An 18,679-nucleotide genomic window follows, 5' to 3' on the forward strand; every position below is an offset into this window, starting at 1 on the left:
ATTGAAGGCCTGGTTTGGTCATTTTTAATTTTGCTGCCCTGGTGTGAGTGATACACTGAGGTTATTTTATACCAGTTGACTCCATGCACACGAACAAGCAATTACCACTTTACATTTCATCGCTACGGGTTGTGTGTGGGGTGTTTTTTTTAGCATGTCTGGTTGCAGTCTAAGCAAAATATCCTTCTGGCAACTGGCTTGACCAAGGCACGAAGTAGATGTGGATCGCAAGAGAAGCCGGGAGGACTCCATTTACAGCCATTGTTTTAGAATTAGGTTAGGCTGTGAAATATATTTAGCAGCAGGTTTAATGACTGTAGGGGTATATTGTTCAGGTCACATATGGAAAGCTGAAAATTCACCTCTCTCTTTGAGAGATGGGTCACGAGAGCAGATACCCAGATATTTATAACCCGAAATCTCTCTAGTTTGGAGTTTAATTTTAGTGCTTGTGACAACAGCGAGGGTGATTTGGAAAGCAGTGAGGTGCAGGCATCATGCCAGCTTCCTAACATAGCCCTACATTCTTGACTAGTCACAAGCCTCTCTGCTATCGTACAACGTCCTCTGGAGCATGTTGTAAACACACATTAGAAAGGTCTCCTTTGTTTGAAAGCAGGTGTCACCTTCTATCTCAGTAGCCTGCTCTGAAGCTCAGCCTGATGCAGGAGAGGTTTCTAATCAAGATTTGTAGGCTACAATTCTTCCATCAGTCCCACTTTATCCCTCTACTAATGAGGCACAACTCTTACTGACAGCGAGGAGATGTCTATACACAAATGTATAGGGAATAAACAGGAAGAACTGGAAGTATTAGTACATAAGTCCAATTATGACTTAACTGGCATCACAGGACTTGGTGGGATAAGGCTCACGACTGGAATATTTGTATAGAGGGAGATATTTGATCAGAAAGGGCAGGCAGGGTACAAAAAGGGAGGTGTTTCATTATACATCAAGAATATATACACTTGTTCTGAGGCCCAGAAAGTGGTGAGAGGCAGACCATTTGAGAGTCTCTTGGTAAAGACAACAGGGGTGCCGTCACGGTATGGATCTACGATGAACTACCAAATCAGGAGAAGACGACGGATGAGGCATTTCTAGAATAACAAATATCCAAAACACAAGATCTGGTAGTAATGGGAGACTTAACTACCTAGTCATCTGTTGGGAAAGTAATACGGTAAAACACAAAATTTCCAACAAGTTCTTGGAATGTATTGTCCACAACTTTTCGTTCTGGAAAGTGGAGGAAGTAACCAGAGAAACAGCCATTTTAGACTTGATTCTGACTAACAGGGAGGAATTGATAACAAGTATGCAGGTGGAAGGCAATTTGGGTGAAAGTGATTATGAAATGATAGATTTCACGATTCTAAGGAAAGGAAGGAGTGAGATCGGCAGAATAAAAGGACAAAGCAAACTTTGACAAACCAGAAAACTGGTAGGAAATATCCTGTGGGAAGAACATCTAAAAGAAAAAGGAGTTCAGGAGAGCTGGCAGTTTCTCAAGGAGACAATATTAAAGGCACAACTGAAAACTATCCTGACACGAAGGAAAGATAGAAAGAATAGTAAGAGGCAATATGGCTCCATCAGGAGATCTTTAATGACCTGAAACATAAAAAAGGAATCCTACAAAAAAGTGAAAACATGGACAAATTGCTATGAAGAAACAAACAAATAGCACAAGCATGTAGGAACAAAATCAGATAGACTAAGGCGCAAAATGAATTACACCTAGCAAGGGACATAAAAAGCAATAATAAAAGGTTCTTCAAATACATCAGGAGCCAGAGAAAGATGAAGGAAAGTGTAGGTCCTCTACTTGGGGGGGAAGCAGAGCTAATAACCAATGACAAAGAATCCTGAGGTGTTTAATGCCTATTTTGCTACAGTCGTCTCTAAAAAGGTTAATGGTATCAGTTACTCAGCACGATTAATATTAACAAGGGGGAAGGAATCCAAGCCCAAAAAGGGAAAGAACAGGTTAAAAAATATTTAGACAAGTTTGATATATTCAAGTTGGCAGGGCCTGATGAAATTCATCCTAGGGTACTTAAGGACCTAGCTGAAGCAATCTCAGAACCATTAGCAATTATCTTTGGGAACTCATGGAGGATGGGTGAGGTCCCAGAAGACTGGGGCAGGGCAAACATAGTACCTGTCTTTAAAAAGGGGGAACAAAGAGGACACATGGAATTATAGACCAGTCAACCTAACTTCGATACCTGGAAAGATACTGAAACAAATGATTAAACAATCAGTTTGTAAGCACCTGGAAGATAATAGTGTTATATAGAATAGCCAGCATGGATTTGTCAAGAACAAATTATGCCAAGCGAACCTAATTCCTACTTTGACAGGGTTACTGGCCTAGTGATATACATAGTCCCCCATGACATTCTCATTTGCAAACTAGGAAAATGTGGTCTAGATGAAATTACTATATGGTGGGTGCACAACTGGTTGAAAAATGTACTCAAAGACTAGTTATCAAACTTGGGGGACATATCTAGTGATCACAGAGATCAATCGCAGGTCCGGTATTATTCAGTATTTTCATTAATGACTTGGATAATGGAGTGGAGAGTGTGGTTATAAAATCTGCAGATGGGATCAAGCTGCTGTGATGATTGCAAGTATTTTGGAGGACAGGATTAGAATTTAAAATGAGCTTGACAAACTGGAGAATTGGTCTGAATTTAACAAGATGAAACTCAATAAAGACAAGTGCAATGTACTTCACTTAGGAATTAAAAATCAAATGCACAACTACAAAATGGAGAATAACTGGCTAAATGGTAGTGCTGCTGAAAAGGATCTGGGGGTTATAGAGGATCACAAATTGAATATGAGTCAACAATGTGATGCAGCTGCGAAAAAGGTTAATATAATTCTGGGATGTATTAACAAGAATGTCATATGTAAGACGCAGGAGGTAACTGTCCTGCTCTATTCACTGCTGAAAAACCGTGTCCAGTTCTGGGCACAACACTTTAGGAAAGATCTCCAGAGGAGAGCAACATAAATATAAAAGGTTTAAAAAACTTGACCTCTGAGAAAAGGTTAAAAAACTGGGCATGTTTAATCTTGAGAAAAGATGACTGAGTGGGGACCTGATAAGAGTCTTCCACTACGTTAAGGGCTGTTATAAAGAGGACTGTGATCAATTGTTCTCAAAGTCCACTGAAGGTAGGACAAGAAATAAAGGGCTTAATCTGCAGCAAGGGAGATTTAGGTTAGACATGAGGAAAAGCTTTCTAACTGTAAGAGTAGCTAACCACTGGAATAGGCTACCAAGGTTGGGGAATCCCCATCATCAGAGGTTTTTAAAAGCAGGTTGGATGAACACCTGTCAGGGATGGTCTAGGTTTACTTGGTCCTGCCACAGTGCCGAGGGCTGAACTTGATGACTCTCAAGGACCCTTCCAGCTCTGCATTTCTATGATTCTATGTTCACATATCACACCAGAAAAAAAATGTATCCATATAGCCCAATCAAGATATAGAGCAGGTACACCACGGGCTGGCTGAATTACAAACAGAGGGCCACTGTCTCTCAACACTGGGAACAGAGAGCAATGGAAGAGAGGACACTTTGTCCAAGAGGTCCTTTATCAAGGCAGCACCTCGGAAAAGGCTTTATGGCTGCAACGTCATTCCTATTCCTAGTTTGCATCTTTGCTACTCAGCCTGCAGTCAAGGGATAACACTGGATTTTAGGTCCCAACGCCTTAGCTGAAGGGCCCTGCTTCCTATCTGGAAGAGGCAATTTCTGAGTGGGGTCAATCAATAGTCTATTATTATTTACCAACGGTTGCCTGAAAGGCAGATGTCAGCACAGCAGCATAGATGTTTGCCATCTTGCCACTCAGAGAATCAGAAACCCCACTAGGGTTTCACTTACAACAACAGCTTTAAGAAGACAAAATTCAGGTCTTGGGGGGAGGTCTAGGAGGAAAGGAAGAATTAGGCTTAATGGTTGCACAGAGCTTTGAATGGTATAAACTAAATAACCATTGCAGATTCCACATGTCAGGAAGACTAGCCTATACAATACAGCCGTTTGACCACAAAGATACATAAGCAGAGTGCACTTACCATGTACATAGGGGAGCCACACAGCGTTGCTGCCATCATGTTGCTTTGCAGGTATCGGGCAAATCCAAAATCAGCTACAAATACAAAGAAAAGAAGTTCGTTCACTAGTTCTAGAGAAGCCCAACCTTTCTTCAGTTGCCTCAATCCCCAGCGTGGGCCCTCCTGTTTCTCCGTGGCCCCTCAATACAAGGGACGTCCCCCATTTTGAATACAGAACTTGTGTTCTATCCCCGAGCTAACCCAAGTTTCTCTCACTATTATTACATGTTCCATACAACAGAAAGGGTTGAGAAAATGCAGCTATAAAAAGCATTCTATATGAAAAGGAATGAATCCCAATTCACGTAAAGGTGCCTGCAGTCACTATTTTCCCTGTGTCTACTGTTCAATGTTTGTTCTTTCCAGGTGGAATCCAGTGGCCAGATTCTCAGCCGGTGGAAACTGGGAAGCCTCTATTGACTGCAATGGAGCAATGCCTCTTTACATTAGCTGAGCATCTAGTCTAGGGTGACCAGACAGCAAGTGTGAAAAATCGGGACGGGGGGTGGGGGGGTAATAGGAGCCTATATAAGAAAAAGACCCAAAAATCGGGACATCTGGTCACCCTAATCTAGTCTGAGATTTATGAATGCAGTGAAGGCCCAGCATAGCTTGATAGCTTTTCCCTCATTACTTGCTGCTACTTCAGATTTGGGGAAGTGGTAGTTACACTCCATGACATAGGGCAGGAGGCAGGGTTGCACCACAATGTAACAAACACCCAGCACCATCTGTATCTTTGGAACATGCTCATTTGAAAATGCATGACACTATTTATGTATCATTTGTGATACCAAGACATTGCTAGAGCACTGGCTTTCCACTGAGCATATATATAAAATAAAAAGCTGAACCATTAGTTCACCCTAGAAAAGCCAGGGTCTATCAACGCTAAAAGGATTTACAGCTGCAGGTTACTCAGCATCTGATCATATGATGCTTAGAGGTTCCCTTAAGGTTGCCAGATATTTCAAGCAATATTTGACATGGCTGTTTATATCGCCATCTGTCATTAGAATGATATTATGTCTGACTAGTCCCACTCCTGGACCACACACTGTCCTTCTTAAGGAAAAGGGGTGGTTAAACAGCAGTGTGCGTGAAGGTTACCACGAACTAAGACTAATGCAGCACACATTAGCTAGGACTGCTGTTTAGATGGCCCTCCCTTTTTATGTGCCTGTGGGTCATTAGACATGTCTACTTTCCATCCATGCTTGAATTCTGGAGAATGCTTCAGCTACAGCTGAGCGGCTGCAAAATTTCACACAGACCTCCAGCAGACCTCATTCTCCAGCAGACTTCATTTGTCAGCCAAAAGGCACTCACGCTTTCTCCACAAGACAGAGTTGAAACAGAGCATGGTGTAATTTAATTGGTGTCAGAGTCAACTTGGTCAACTTGCAGTATAGTCCAACAAATGTCCATGAATCAAGATGTGACTACACAGCTCTCCTTTAAGGGAGACCTTGGGTTCAATAACTGGGTTTCTGGTGTGTGTTCGTATAACCCGTCAATCAGCGTATGTTACATGTACCCCTCTGTGCTTGATCCACAGAGGATGTGGGTCCATCACATCCAACCTGGTTCTTTAGCTCAAGCTGTAAACTGACATTTTTAGCTCTGGAGGTTTCTGATTCAATTCCTGGTGTCAGCCAAGATGGCAGCCATCACATGTGCTGTTTTTTAAATCAGAGCTCAGCGTTCACGAAGTATGTAGGGATCGCAGTCTTGGGACACCAAAATTCCCTACCTCTCCCACCCCACTCTGCCAGCATGCCCCACCTCTGTTTTAAAAGGCCAGGACAAATCAAGATCACTGCCTAGACAACTGTCGCCCAGGGAGGAAACTGAATGACTGTTTTTTCTGAGAAAGACACCTCTCAACTTGTAACTGGACTGAGTCCACCCAATTCATTTTGCATATGTCACAGAACAGCCAGAGCATAAGAACTCTGTCACTCACTAACTACCAGGGATGGATTGGAACTAACGATCCAGGTCATCACTAGAGTAGCAAAATAGGTCATGTATAAAAACAAAAGACTTGCTAGTTAAAACAGGTTAGGTCATGTTTTAAAATGTGCTAGCTATTCTCCTAATCTAGACAGAGCCTGAGAGATGAAAGGCTCCATATCTGAATACCCATCCTTAGGCCAGGAAGTCAAACTATATATAATCCACGTGACTACCCACGATTTCATTTAAACATCCTGGGGAGCTTGGGTGGAGGCAGCTGATGCACTAGAATTTAAGGCCTGATCTACACTGGGGGGCGGAAGGGGAAATCGATCTAAGATATGCAACTTCAGCTGCAAGAATAGCGTAGCTGAAGTCGACGTATCTTAGATCGACTTAGAATCACTTACTTCGCGTCCTCGCGGTGCGGGATCGACGGCCGCCGCCCCCCTGTCAACTTTGCTTCTGCCTCTCGCCAAGCTGGAGTTCAGCATTCGACGGGAGAGCGATCGGGGATCAATTTATCGCGTCTACACTACACGCGATAAATCAATCCCCGATAGATCGATCGCTACCCGCCGATCTGGCGGGTAGTATAGACGTACCCTAAGACTTAACCACAATGGTTATCCAGCGGAGCACAGTGCTGATCAGCATCCGCTTCTTTTGGAACAAGGGTAAGAAACAAAACAAATGGATACGGGGGGGGGGGGGGGGAGGGGAAGAAGAAGACAGACATTCAGTTGGTGTGAGCTAGCACAGCTCCACTGACGTCACCAGCACTACACTGATGCACACCAGCTGAGGATCTGACCTGGAGAGCTTTCAAGACATTCCACTGCAATAGTGAAAAACTAATCCTAATTCCCCCATGATCAGTTCATTTGTTTCTTATCCAGTTGCAGCACTCTGGATTGGCTAGTTAGCCATTTCCAAAGCCATGTTGGTTGTTCCCATGCAAGTGTTTCTGAAAGCAGGATATAAGGAAAGGTTCTTACCAATCTTTATACGAATGTTGTTAGGATTTGACTTCTTGCCTCCAGCATAAGAAAGGAGGATATTCTGTGGTTTCAAATCCCGGTGGATGATACCTTTGCTGTGTAGCATTTTCATGGCACCTGCTATCTGCTGGAGAAAGAGCCTGATGGTATCCTCGCTAAGCGTCCGCATAGCTGGAAGGAGAAACAGACAGAAGGATTGTAACACCAGCCATCACTAAGCAAAGCAGAAGGCAGCTTCTCCACAGAGATGAACAAGGATAACTCTGGATCGAGCACGTCCAACGCTCCCTCAAGCTACTCAGTGAGAAAGTAACTACATGGGGCTTGTTTTTAAATTGGTTCTTGAAGAGCATCCCTTAAAGTACTGGTGACTAAACTGCATTCTCCTCCATATCTGAAATGATGCAAAGAACCGTGCCCCAGATCCTCAGCTACTATAAATCAGCATAACATCACTGACTTCAGTGGCAGCTCCATTGACTATGGTGAAGATGCACCAATTTACACCAGCGGAGGATCTGGCCCTGTAACAGTGTGTACCAACAGGGAGGAGACTGAATATAAATAGCTCTCATCAACAACGTTTTTTTTTTAAATTAATCAAGTTCTTTAAATGTGCATGCAGCTAACTGCATTCTCCTGGGAGGCAGGCTTTCTGGGACCTTTTGATTTTAAAGCAAAGAAATACTGAAAGGATCAAGAAGCTAAACAGAATCCCACATCTAATGAGGTTGATCCAAAATTAACCCCAGCTATTTTATGAATCATCTTTCCCCACACCTTTACAAGCACATCTGTAAGACACACCTACCAAAGGCGGGATCTGGCCCACTGAACACAGAACAAATCTCAATAGCAATACTGTGTGACGCCTTCCTGGGTGGATGCTAACATTCAAGAACAAATAAGGTTCAAAGAAGTACATTTCACTTGAATAAAATCATCTCTCTCGTAAATGCCCCAGTAATTATTGGGGGCTCCATTTTCATGTTGCTCCAGCTGTTCTCTGGTAAGGCCTTAAACCATATTGGCAAGACCATCAAAACACTATTCTACCTTCTCAGCTAAACTGGAGGAATCCTTAAAAAAACACAGAGCAGGGCACAAGCAGTTTTAGCCCAACACAGGAAATTAAATATTTTACTTTAAAACAGCATGAAATGTGGGCTGACTGAACTGCATTTAGAATAGAAAACAAACTCCCATCCCAACTCCCAAATCTTCACAGGGAGACTCACAGCTAGCAGACCTAAAATGTCACTCAGTCAACCAGCTGCTCGCTCATTGCTTCATACATGTAACGCCAACGTACAGATATGCAGAGCTTCTCTTCCCCCACTGGGTTCTGTTCTCATGAGCCAGCACTCTACTGGAATTTACAAGACACCTGCTCTTGACGTGGAGTCTTGGTGAATGGAATATACCAATTGTTACAAAGGCATCTTGAAATTTTAGTCCAACTAATCCTGACAGCATCTTACATGAAAAGCATGGTCTCATCTTTAACATCACATACTCTCAGGAGCATGAAGGGGGAGATCCGCACCTGGTGTACATTAGGGTAATACTCCCTTTATTTCAATGGAGCCATGTTGATTTATACCAGCGAAAAGACAGGTCTAGTATGTCCAGCAAGACTGGCTACATTCTCCTCCATGCCAGTTCTCTTGAATAGACTGTTCCTCATGGTATCTATCCATCCATCCATGGTACTTTGATATGGCTCCCATCACCACAGTATCTGATCACCTCACAATCTTTAATGAACACAACATCCTGTGCTATTACCTCAGTTTAACAGATGAGGGAACAGAGACCCAAAGAAACTAGGTGACTTGCCCAAGATCACACAGAACGTCTGTGGTGGAGCTGAGAGTTCAACCCAGGTCTCCCAAGGGCCAGGTTAGTGTCCTAATCACTGGACCACCCTTCCTCCCAACACCTTAGCTGATTAGAAGTCATGATTAACATGTCTACAACCACAGCATCAGGTCTTCTGAACAGGCAACACTGACCCCAATAATCTACTACAGAACTTTTGGAACAGGGACCATCATCACTAAAAGCTTTCACTTAAACAAAAGTTAAGTGCCAAGTTCTTAAGCTTGTGAAGATATAACCTCCCAAACATGGGAAGTATGTAAACCAATCATGGCTGTTGCCTTGAACTGGCAGACAGGCTGCTCCAGTGCATCTGCTGCCGCTCTGCAAAGCTACGAAGCAGCAGCAGAATAAAACTGATACAAGACTGAGGTCCGTTGCACAGATGCTGCTACTCAGAACCCTGTGGGCAGCAACGAAACAAAAGGGTCACATCAGTTTCACGCGGCCGCTCTCAGTTGGGAACGTGTTGCAATATGGGGAGTGCTGGGAAGGAAAAAAACTGCTTTCCTCACTGCAAAAAAACATGAGAGAAAAGAAAAACAGAGTTTTCCTAGCTCTCGTTTACCTCTCACCCCCATCCCGCCACGCAGCAGCCAGCAGGCTCTGGAGGGGTAGAGTGGCAAAGGCCCTTTTTGCTGCACTGCTGGCTCCACTCTTCTCTTAGGAGTCGCTGGAAGGAGGGAAGAGAGAGCTCCTTTTCCCTTACAGCAAGGGTCTCCAGAACCCCACTAGCCAGAGGCAGAAACAATACACGGCCGAAGTCCTGGCAACTTCCCACCTCCCAGCAGCTATGCTTGATACCCCTTCGTTGGTAGTTTTCCCAGTTGTAACTTCCCTATTTACCCTCTGGCTAGTTGGTTTAGTCCCCACGCTAGCTGTCTAGCAAGATTTTCTTGCCCTACTGGGCTAACAGATCAGGGAAACTGGGACTGTCCCTATTCCACCAGAAAGGTTTCTGAAGGGCAGTCATGTGCTGAGGTTAGCCAGTGGCTGATCTCCAGGGCAGTATCCCAGAAGCAGAGGGAGGGAGAAGATACAGCACAGCAGACATGTCCAGTGCATGGGCCATTCAAGCAAAGTAGAGCATGATCCAATTTAACATTTCTCTGCTGTTAAATCCTCATCCTGAGCAAGGAACTTGTGCCAGTGTCCCTATAAAAAGAGGGAGCATTAGCTCATCTTCACCATAGCTAGGGCCCTACCAAATTCACGGTCCATTTTGGTCAATTTCACGGTCACAGGATTTTTAAAATCATAAATCTCATGATTTCCGCTATTTTAATCTGAAATTTCATGGTGTTGTAATTGTAGGGGTCCTGACCAAAAAGGAGTTGTGGGGTGGGCACAAGGTTATTGTAGGTGGGGTTGGGGTACTGCTACCCTTACTTCTGCGCTGCTGCTGGTGGCGGCGCTGCCTTCAGAGCTGGGCAGCTGGAGAGCGGCAGCTGCTGGCCGGGAGTCCAGCTCTGAAGGCAGAGCCACCGCCAGCAGCAGTGTAGAAGTAAGGATGGCATGGTATGGTATTGCCCCCCTTACATCTGTGCTGCAACCCGCAGAGCTGGGCACTCAGTCAGCAGCTGCCACTCTCCGGCCTCCCAGCTCCGAAGGCAGCAGCGCAGAAGTAAGGGTGGCCTGGTATGTATTGCCTCCCTTATTTCTGCGCTGCTGCTGGTGGAGTGCTGTCTTCAGAACTGGGCACCTGGACAACAGCCGCCGCTCTCCGGCTGCCCAGCTCTGAAGTCAGCAGAGAAGTAAGGGTGGCAATACTGCGACCCCCCTAAAATACCCTTGTAACCCCCCCTGCAACTCCCTTTTGGGTCACGACCCCCAATTTGAGAAACTCTGGTCTCCTCTGTGAAATCTGTATAGTGTAGGGTAAAAGCACACAAAAGGCCAGATTTCATGGTCCGTGACATGTTTTTCATGGCCCTGAATTTGGTAGGGCCCTAACCATAGCATAGCTGGCAAAGTATTAAAACATGCAATGGGGACTGGGCACCCCCCAACCTGAGCCTGTCATTAGCCTGCGTTCTCTGCAAGGCCAAGCTACTGTTTCACAAGCCTTGCTCTGCCATACCTAAGTAGTAACAATATCCATGCGTTTATTTTTGTGGGCTCGACAAGCAATAAGGCACTCAGCTGACTGCCTCAGGGACTGCTAGACAGGTCAGTAGAACAGAGCAAATATTTACAGCAGGTCAGTCAGAGGCCCGCATGGCTCCAAGCTTACAGAGAGCTGGAAAAAGCTGAAAGCACCTAGAAGCACCCCGGTCAGCACTCTGTGGACGGGGAAGGAGTGCTTTATCTGCCGTGAGGTTGCAAGGTGAGCTAGAGCAAACACAAGGGGCCTGTATCAGATGACCCTAGAACAGACATACTGAATTAGACATGACAACTTTATGGACAGGATATTTGGGATTGGGCGAGGGGAGGGAAGAGTAACATCTCATCTCACCCACGAGTATCAGCTGGGTCTGTCCTCAATACAGGCCTGATCCAAAGACCATTAAAGTCAATGCTCTTCCACCGCAATTTTGTCAGTGGGAGCCACGGAAGGCCGACAGTGGGGGCCCCGCTCTCAATCCCGGGTGAGAAATGCCTCACCCCCTTTTGCAAAGGGGTGCCCAAGAACTCAGGGGCGTCCTTCTTGCAGCTTTCCTAACTCGTTAGAATTCAACCTATAGTAGTTATTACACGCCCCTTTCAACCCGCATGCTCTCACACAACATGGTCTATCTAAAAAAAAAGATACACGTTGCTCTGGTGAGAAATTCTCTTCACAAAGATGGCTCCTCCAACTACCTGCCTCACTACCAATAGATGCCCAGAGCTGGAGACCAAAAGAGACCATTAGATCACCTAGTCTGACATTCTGCATAACAAAGATCATAAAATTTCATCCAGTTACTCCTGAGTTGAGACCAATCACTTGTGTGACACTTTCCACTGCTCTGCTAACCTACCACGCAATGAAAAGCTGTACTGTACTCTCTCACTTCGATACATGACACCTGATGAGCTACAACTGAAGACAAAGTCCACAGAGCTGTCAAAAGGAAAGACACATTGTACAGTGAAATCAAATTCCTGTTCACTGGAAGCAGTGGAGTCGTAGCAGGCCACATATCCAAGGGATAGGACTGAAGATGAGGGGGAAACCAAAACCAACACATTTCACACTGAAGAACACACATACGTCTTTTGCTTTATGGTAGAGAATTAGAGTTGCTTTGGATGCAATGGAGAATTAAAATATCGCCTAACATTTTTAATTAGAGGGCAGAATGGATCAGTAGGTTTAAGAGCCTATTCTCCCAGTGATAAGGGGATTTGCATGTGTAGCTCACGTTAGCATTAACAGGAATTACCTGCCGAAATACTCCATGAATGGATGGGAAAAAGAGATGCCACAATTAAAGAGCAGTCAAACAACAGCTCCGTACAACAGGAAATTCAGGCTATAGAGCAGAAGTTTGTTTGGGTTTTTGCACTTCAGTGAAACGCCCTGGAAGAAACATGAACTTTCAGAAATGTTTAACAGGGGGACGAGCTTTAAAAAAAGAAATTCTACATCTAAGAAGGGCAGCGAAGGGCCTGCACACAATGACAGGTGACTGTACCCGGGCAATAAGAGAACACCAAATCAAACAGCCTCGCAGGGAACAGGCAAACCAGCATGATATAGGACAGGGGCCCGGTCAGATGTTGCTGAGGCAACAGATATGAACATTCCACGCCTCATTTCCTTGTTAGCAAACTCATTCTGGAAGTTCATTGAAGGCTGGATGCCAAACCAAGCAGAGAAGCTTGGGAGAAGGTGGCAGGAGGTAGAGAGGTTTAAAAAAAAAAAAAAAAAAAAAAAAGCTAAAGCAGCCGGAATACTCTTAAGAGCAAAACTACTAATCTGAAACTTCTGTTTGCTGGTACTGAGGTACGAGCACTGCATTGCTTGAATACATCCCTAAAAGACGTCTCCTATGTGATTTGGAGATGGGATCTGCTGGTAAAAATTTCTCTAAAAATAGGTTTTGATAAGGATCAGTGGAGTTTTTTCAACATATGGCGTTCATGTGATGAGGTTTTCCCTTTGGTGCATACAGCTCACTTAGGTTTTATTAGCCACTGTTATTCATAATTGTCGCCTAGATTTTAAGAGTCAGAAGCAAGACTACACATGTCCTTCAATTTATTCTTACCTGGTAGCTGCTCCTCACAACTACAAAAAGTAAAGTAATTTTAGGGAAGGAAAAAGCCTAACGTAACCACCTTTGAGTAACCCAGGGATCAAAGCAGCAACCAGTAGCCCATTGGACATTAAAGCCCCCAAAACAAAGAGGTTGAATGGCAACTAAAATTAAACGTCACCTTCTAGAAGTGACTACCAATCTCCTTATTATAGTCAGTTTTGGATGCAAAGAAAGCAAGTCATGATAGCAAGCAAATGAGTTTAATTAGCAGCCTAACCTAATTGCATAGAGTGCTCCACTTTTGTGCTGCCATGGTGTGCACGTCCGAGTGGCGATACAAGTAGGTGCATGTTCTATAAACCGCTGCTGGAAGCTTAACGTTCAAATGAGGGGGGGGGGGTGTCTCTGTATACACGTGCGCGGTTCTGAGTCACGGACGCATAGCTCAGTGGTTTACCCTCTAGAGCAGGGTTTCTCAGCCCATGGGTCGTGACCCAAAATTGGGTCACCAGAACGTGTCAAAGGGTTGTGTGGAAGGCCCGGGGGGAGAAAGGGAAGAGGCATGGCTGGGCCAAATCTGAGTGAGTGGCGCTGCAACCCCATACACCAGGTTGCAATGCCCGGTGCAGGGAGCTGAGCCGAGCCCAGCCAGCCCTGTGGGACTGGAACCGCAGGAGTTGCCAGGATGGTGTATATTATGCATCATGGGTAAGAAATATTTAGTAAGCCAGATGTTTTTTGTGCTAAAGCTATTTACTAAGTCGCAACAGACCATCAAGGTTTACAACTGGGTCCACAGAGGTTGAGAACCATTGCTCTAGAGCTCAGGTCAGCTACGCTGAAAAAAGTTAGCTACCATGGGTGCAATTTGCCTACTGATGTAGAAGCGCAAATCCCATTGGCTTTCAGTGGGACTTGTGCTCCTAACTCATCCAGGTTGCTGCAAAAAAATCCCACCCTACAAGTCAAATTTTCAAAATGGGCAGAAGCAGCCATCTGTGTGTACAACACTTTGCAATTGTGCATGCAAGCAAAGCCTTGTGCACATAGCTCAGTCCCCTGCTTGAAACCATGGACTCCTAAATTTTTATGACACTCCTCACCTCTTGTCTCCCCAACTGCACCCCCATTTCATTGCTACCGATCACAGCTCGTAGTTAGTCTAGTTCAACCATTTTAATGCCATAGTAAATCAACTAAGGTTTGGCTATTTTTAAAGTGCTCCATTGTTCAAAGTTCCAATTATATTCAGCAAAAAACTCCAGAGTACAAACACATTAATTTGGCACTCATGAAACTGTCCCTTAAATGTCATTTGCTATCCCATATGAATGGGCTGGAGCACATTAGCATGAGTCCTGAATTCATCATTCATGAGACTCTGAAGTTAGCTCCAAGGCAAATGTGAATTTAGCTTTTAATCCTTCAAGTTCCACAGTGTCCAGTCATCATCTCATTTAAATAAAAAGCCTCCAGTAAAATTATTATTACTATTATTTTAATACCGTCTCATAATGTTAACAACAAATGCAGAAGCCACCCTGGATTGGCACGGTTTGTTTAAACATGACCCAAAAGCCACACAGAAAGAGAGATTAATAAATACTAAGAGACAGCTTTAATCTTTCAGTCAGCCTGCAAGACAAAAACAAAATACTTAAAAAACAACAAGAAGTTTTAAATCCAGCATAGCTCCAGCAAAGCTACTAGTTAAACATCCAGGAAAAAGGCTCTCTTCTCTCCATTCAGACCCCATTCCAGTCTGTCTTTCAATAGGAGCCTTGAGTTCTAGGGGTTGTTCATTTAGGCCATGATCCTGCAAACTGCTCAGTGGGTCTCTGGACTGGCAGAGCAGCTTGTAGGATCAGTGTCTTAGTCCCTGCATCACAAGTTACTTTCAGCTTAAACTAAGGAAAGAAGAGGACATACAGCCGCTACCACTAACCTGAAGCTAATTAACACGTACAGGTCAAAAACATCTGACTATTGTGCTGTACAACAGTTTCTAAATGTTTGTACTTATCACTCTACACTGTGCAGGCTCGAAATTTCCCCTGGCATTTCAATTGGATGCACACTGTTCTTAACTTCCAACCCTGTACTGTTCGGTAGTAGTTCCATATGCTGTTAAATACATGGGGTGTTACATCCCAGAGGTGGCTGCATTTTGCCTATGTTTGTTTAAAAAAGGAACACCCAACTTTCTTTGGGATCCTTGAAGATGAAACACTATGCAAAGGCAAGGCATCAGTATAAACAAGTTTGCAATTTTTTCCCCCAGCTGATGAGCAAGATGCCAGTTGCGCCTAAAGCAGCTTGTAGCCATTTGTGGAATTCAAATAAACAGTCTAATTACAATGACCTTATAGATTAAACAGGGTAACTGCGGACAGCAGCCCATTCCCAATAGTCATTATTGGCCTAAATTGCAGAGCACGCAAGCAATCCTAGTTGGCTTCCACGGACTTACTATTTGCAAAGCACATGTACATTCACCAATGAAGAAGCACTTGGCAAAGGGAAAAGAAGAGCAATGATGCTATATTTGTTTCATGGGGAAAGGATCAAATCCACACTCTTCACATAACACAAGAACCAGGGGTCACTTAATGAAATTAATTTGCAGCAGGTTTAAGACAAACATAAGGAAGTACTTCTTCACACAATGCACAGTCAACCTGTGGAACTCATTGCCAGGGGATGTTGTGAAGGCCAAAACTATAACTGGATTCAAAAAAGAATTAGATAACTTCATGGAGGATAGGTCCATCAATGGCTATTAGCCAAGATGGTCAGGGATGCAAAACCACAGTCTGGGTTCCAGATGCTGGGACTGGACAACAGGGTATGGATCACTTGATGATTGCCCTGTTCTGTTCCTTCCTCTGAAATGTCTGGTGTTGGCCACTGTTGGAAGACAGGTACTGGACTAGATGGACCATTGGTGTGACCTGGTATGGTCATTCTTATGTTCTTATCTTTCACAAATTCCAACAACTCTAACAAATAAAAATTCAAAATGTTTCCTTTGAAACATAAAGGATGTCCTCCTCTTTGGTCTACTTACTGTGCAGGTAATCAGCCAGGTCACCACCATTGCAGTACTGGAAATAGAAGAGAACAACAAAAGTTTAAGTTAGCATTGGGCAGGGTGGCAAAGATTTAACGAACAGAGGAAGCAAATTAAGTAAGATGGGAACTCCGGGTACGTCTTCACTACCCACCGGATCGGCGGGTAATAATCAATCAGGGATCGATTTATCGTGTCTCATTTAGATGCGATAAATCGATCCCTGAACGCGCTCCCCGTCGACTCCGGAACTCCACCAGAGCGAGAGGCGGAAGCGGAGTTGACGGGGGAGCCACGGCCGTCGATCCCGCGCCGTGAAGACCCAAGGTAAATCGATCTAAGATACGTCGACTTCAGCTACGTTATTCTCGTAGCTGAAGTTGCGTACCTTAGATCGATCCCACCCCACCCACAGTGTAGACCAGCCCTCCATAATGATGTTTATATCATGGGATCAGGAAAGGAACCTGGGAGTGACTACAAATAAGTATTCAAAGCTCACTCAATTATGCTCCCCCGCTAGTAAGAAAACATCCAATGAGATCTCAGTTTGAAGGGAACATAGAGTATATATAAGGTTTGGCAGCTCTACAACTATAACGTGTAGAGAAGTTGTTCTTTCCATGAAATTGCTCATTAGTGAATAGTAGATGGTAACATATATTCCCCTTCAAGATAAAAAGTCTTCCAGGTCAAGCCTGCGCTAAACAGGCATTCCAGCAATAGAGAGATTAAAAACAGCCTAGTGCTTGAGCTCTGTTGTGCTTGAACTTAGTGTGACGGTGCACCCCATAAGGCTTCATGGAAATATGCTTATGAATGTATATATGACATAACTGGAATAGGTTTTATGCTACATATGCCATGTAACATATCTCTGCAAAGGTTATGATCTACTGAATCTATTCATCCTATTGGTACGCATGTGTCATTGTTGTATTCGAAGTTATGAATATTGGCTGTGTACTTGCTTGATTTCTAAGTAGCCTTAGTAAAGCATTTGGTCAGTTTCTCGAGAAAGGAATGTGCCAATTAGTGCCCAATCAAGAAACACTTAAAGGACAATGAATCTTGGAAGGCTCCAATCCACATAAGAAGTCTAACTGAGGATGTTCAGGGTAGCATGTACACAATGGCTGATGCCTGTAAAAACGGAGTCATGCATGGACATGTGACTTGCCCACGTGACTCCAAAACTCCATCTTGGAGCTGGACTTTGAATAGGAGAGAGGAGGGGGGTCTCCACCCCCAAGAGAAAGTCTATTTAGACCCCTGGGAGACCCCTCCATTTTGTCTTCAGCTGGCTAAAGAGAAAGCCTCTCCACCCCCCAAAGATACCTGAAAGAAACTGGAACAAAGGACAGTAACTACTGGGGGTGTGAGTGATTGCTGGACCCAGACTAGAAAAAGACTTGTCTGTAAAAAGAAGCTTACTAGAATTCCTCTGAGGTGAGGTTTTTATCTGTATTCAGTTTTCTTACTGTATTAGACAGACTTGCGCATTCTATTTTATTTTGCTTGGTAATTCACTTTGTTCTGTCTGCTATTACTTGGAACCACTTAAATCCTACTTTCTGTCTATAATAAAATCACTTTTTACTTATTAATTAACCCAGAGTATGTATTAATACCTGGGGGAGGGGGGCAAACAGCTGTGCATACCTCTCTATCAGTGTTATAGAGAGCGAACAATTTATGAGTTTACCCTGTATAAACTTATACAGGGTAAAACGGATTTATTTGGGGTTTGGACCCCATTGGGAGTTGGGCATCTGAGTGTTAAAGATAGGTACACTTCTTAAGCTGCTTTCAGTTAAGTCTGCAGCCTTGGGGCACGTGGTTCAGACCCTGGGTCTGTGTTGGAGCAGACTGGCGTGTCTGGCTCAACAAGACAGGGTGCTGCGTCCCAAGCTGGCAGGGAAAGCAGGGGCAGAAGTAGTCTTGGCACATCAGTTGGCAGCCCCAATGGGGTTTCTGTGATCCAACCCGTCACCCTTAGTGCGCTTCACACACACCCTTCAGCCTCACGGACGTGCACCTGCAGATTCGATAGCAAGAGGAGCTCCAGCTAGACCATGAAACAGGGAAGCCCTATCCAAATAAGAGGTCTATCCGCTTTGTCACTGTATCAGAATAAGGGTACGTCTATACTTACCTCCGGGTCCGGCGGTAAGCAATCGATCCCGGAAGTGCTCGCCGTCGACGCCGGTACTCCTGCTCCGCGAGAGGAGTACGCGGAGTCGACAGGGGAGCCTGCCTGCCGCGTCTGGACCCACGGTAAGTTCGAACTAAGGTACTTCGACTTCAGCTACGTTATTAACAAGTTGCGTATCTTAGTTCGAAGTGGGGGGTTAGTGTGGACCAGGCCTTACTCACCTCCATAACCAAGTAGACAGAGTTCGCCAGTTCCTGGGGAAAAGGAAAAAAACAAA

The 18,679-nt window shown here is 44.4% G+C and overlaps 1 protein-coding gene across 1 annotated transcript in view; it reads right to left on the bottom strand.

The window, feature by feature from the left end:
- ULK1 (unc-51 like autophagy activating kinase 1) overlaps window positions 1–18,679 on the bottom strand; it is a 96,494-nt gene that overhangs the window by 56,727 nt on the left and 21,088 nt on the right. Inside the window, exons 4-7 of the mRNA XM_065417980.1 lie at window positions 18,624–18,656; window positions 16,245–16,281; window positions 7,104–7,277; window positions 4,108–4,181 (exon numbers count right to left, since the gene is read on the bottom strand). Coding sequence (XP_065274052.1) covers window positions 4,108–4,181; window positions 7,104–7,277; window positions 16,245–16,281; window positions 18,624–18,656 — 318 coding nt within the window. The remainder of the gene's footprint in view (window positions 1–4,107; window positions 4,182–7,103; window positions 7,278–16,244; window positions 16,282–18,623; window positions 18,657–18,679) is intronic.

This window comes from Emys orbicularis, chromosome 16 (assembly GCF_028017835.1).
Source record: "Emys orbicularis isolate rEmyOrb1 chromosome 16, rEmyOrb1.hap1, whole genome shotgun sequence".
Taxonomy (NCBI): Eukaryota; Metazoa; Chordata; order Testudines; family Emydidae; genus Emys; species Emys orbicularis.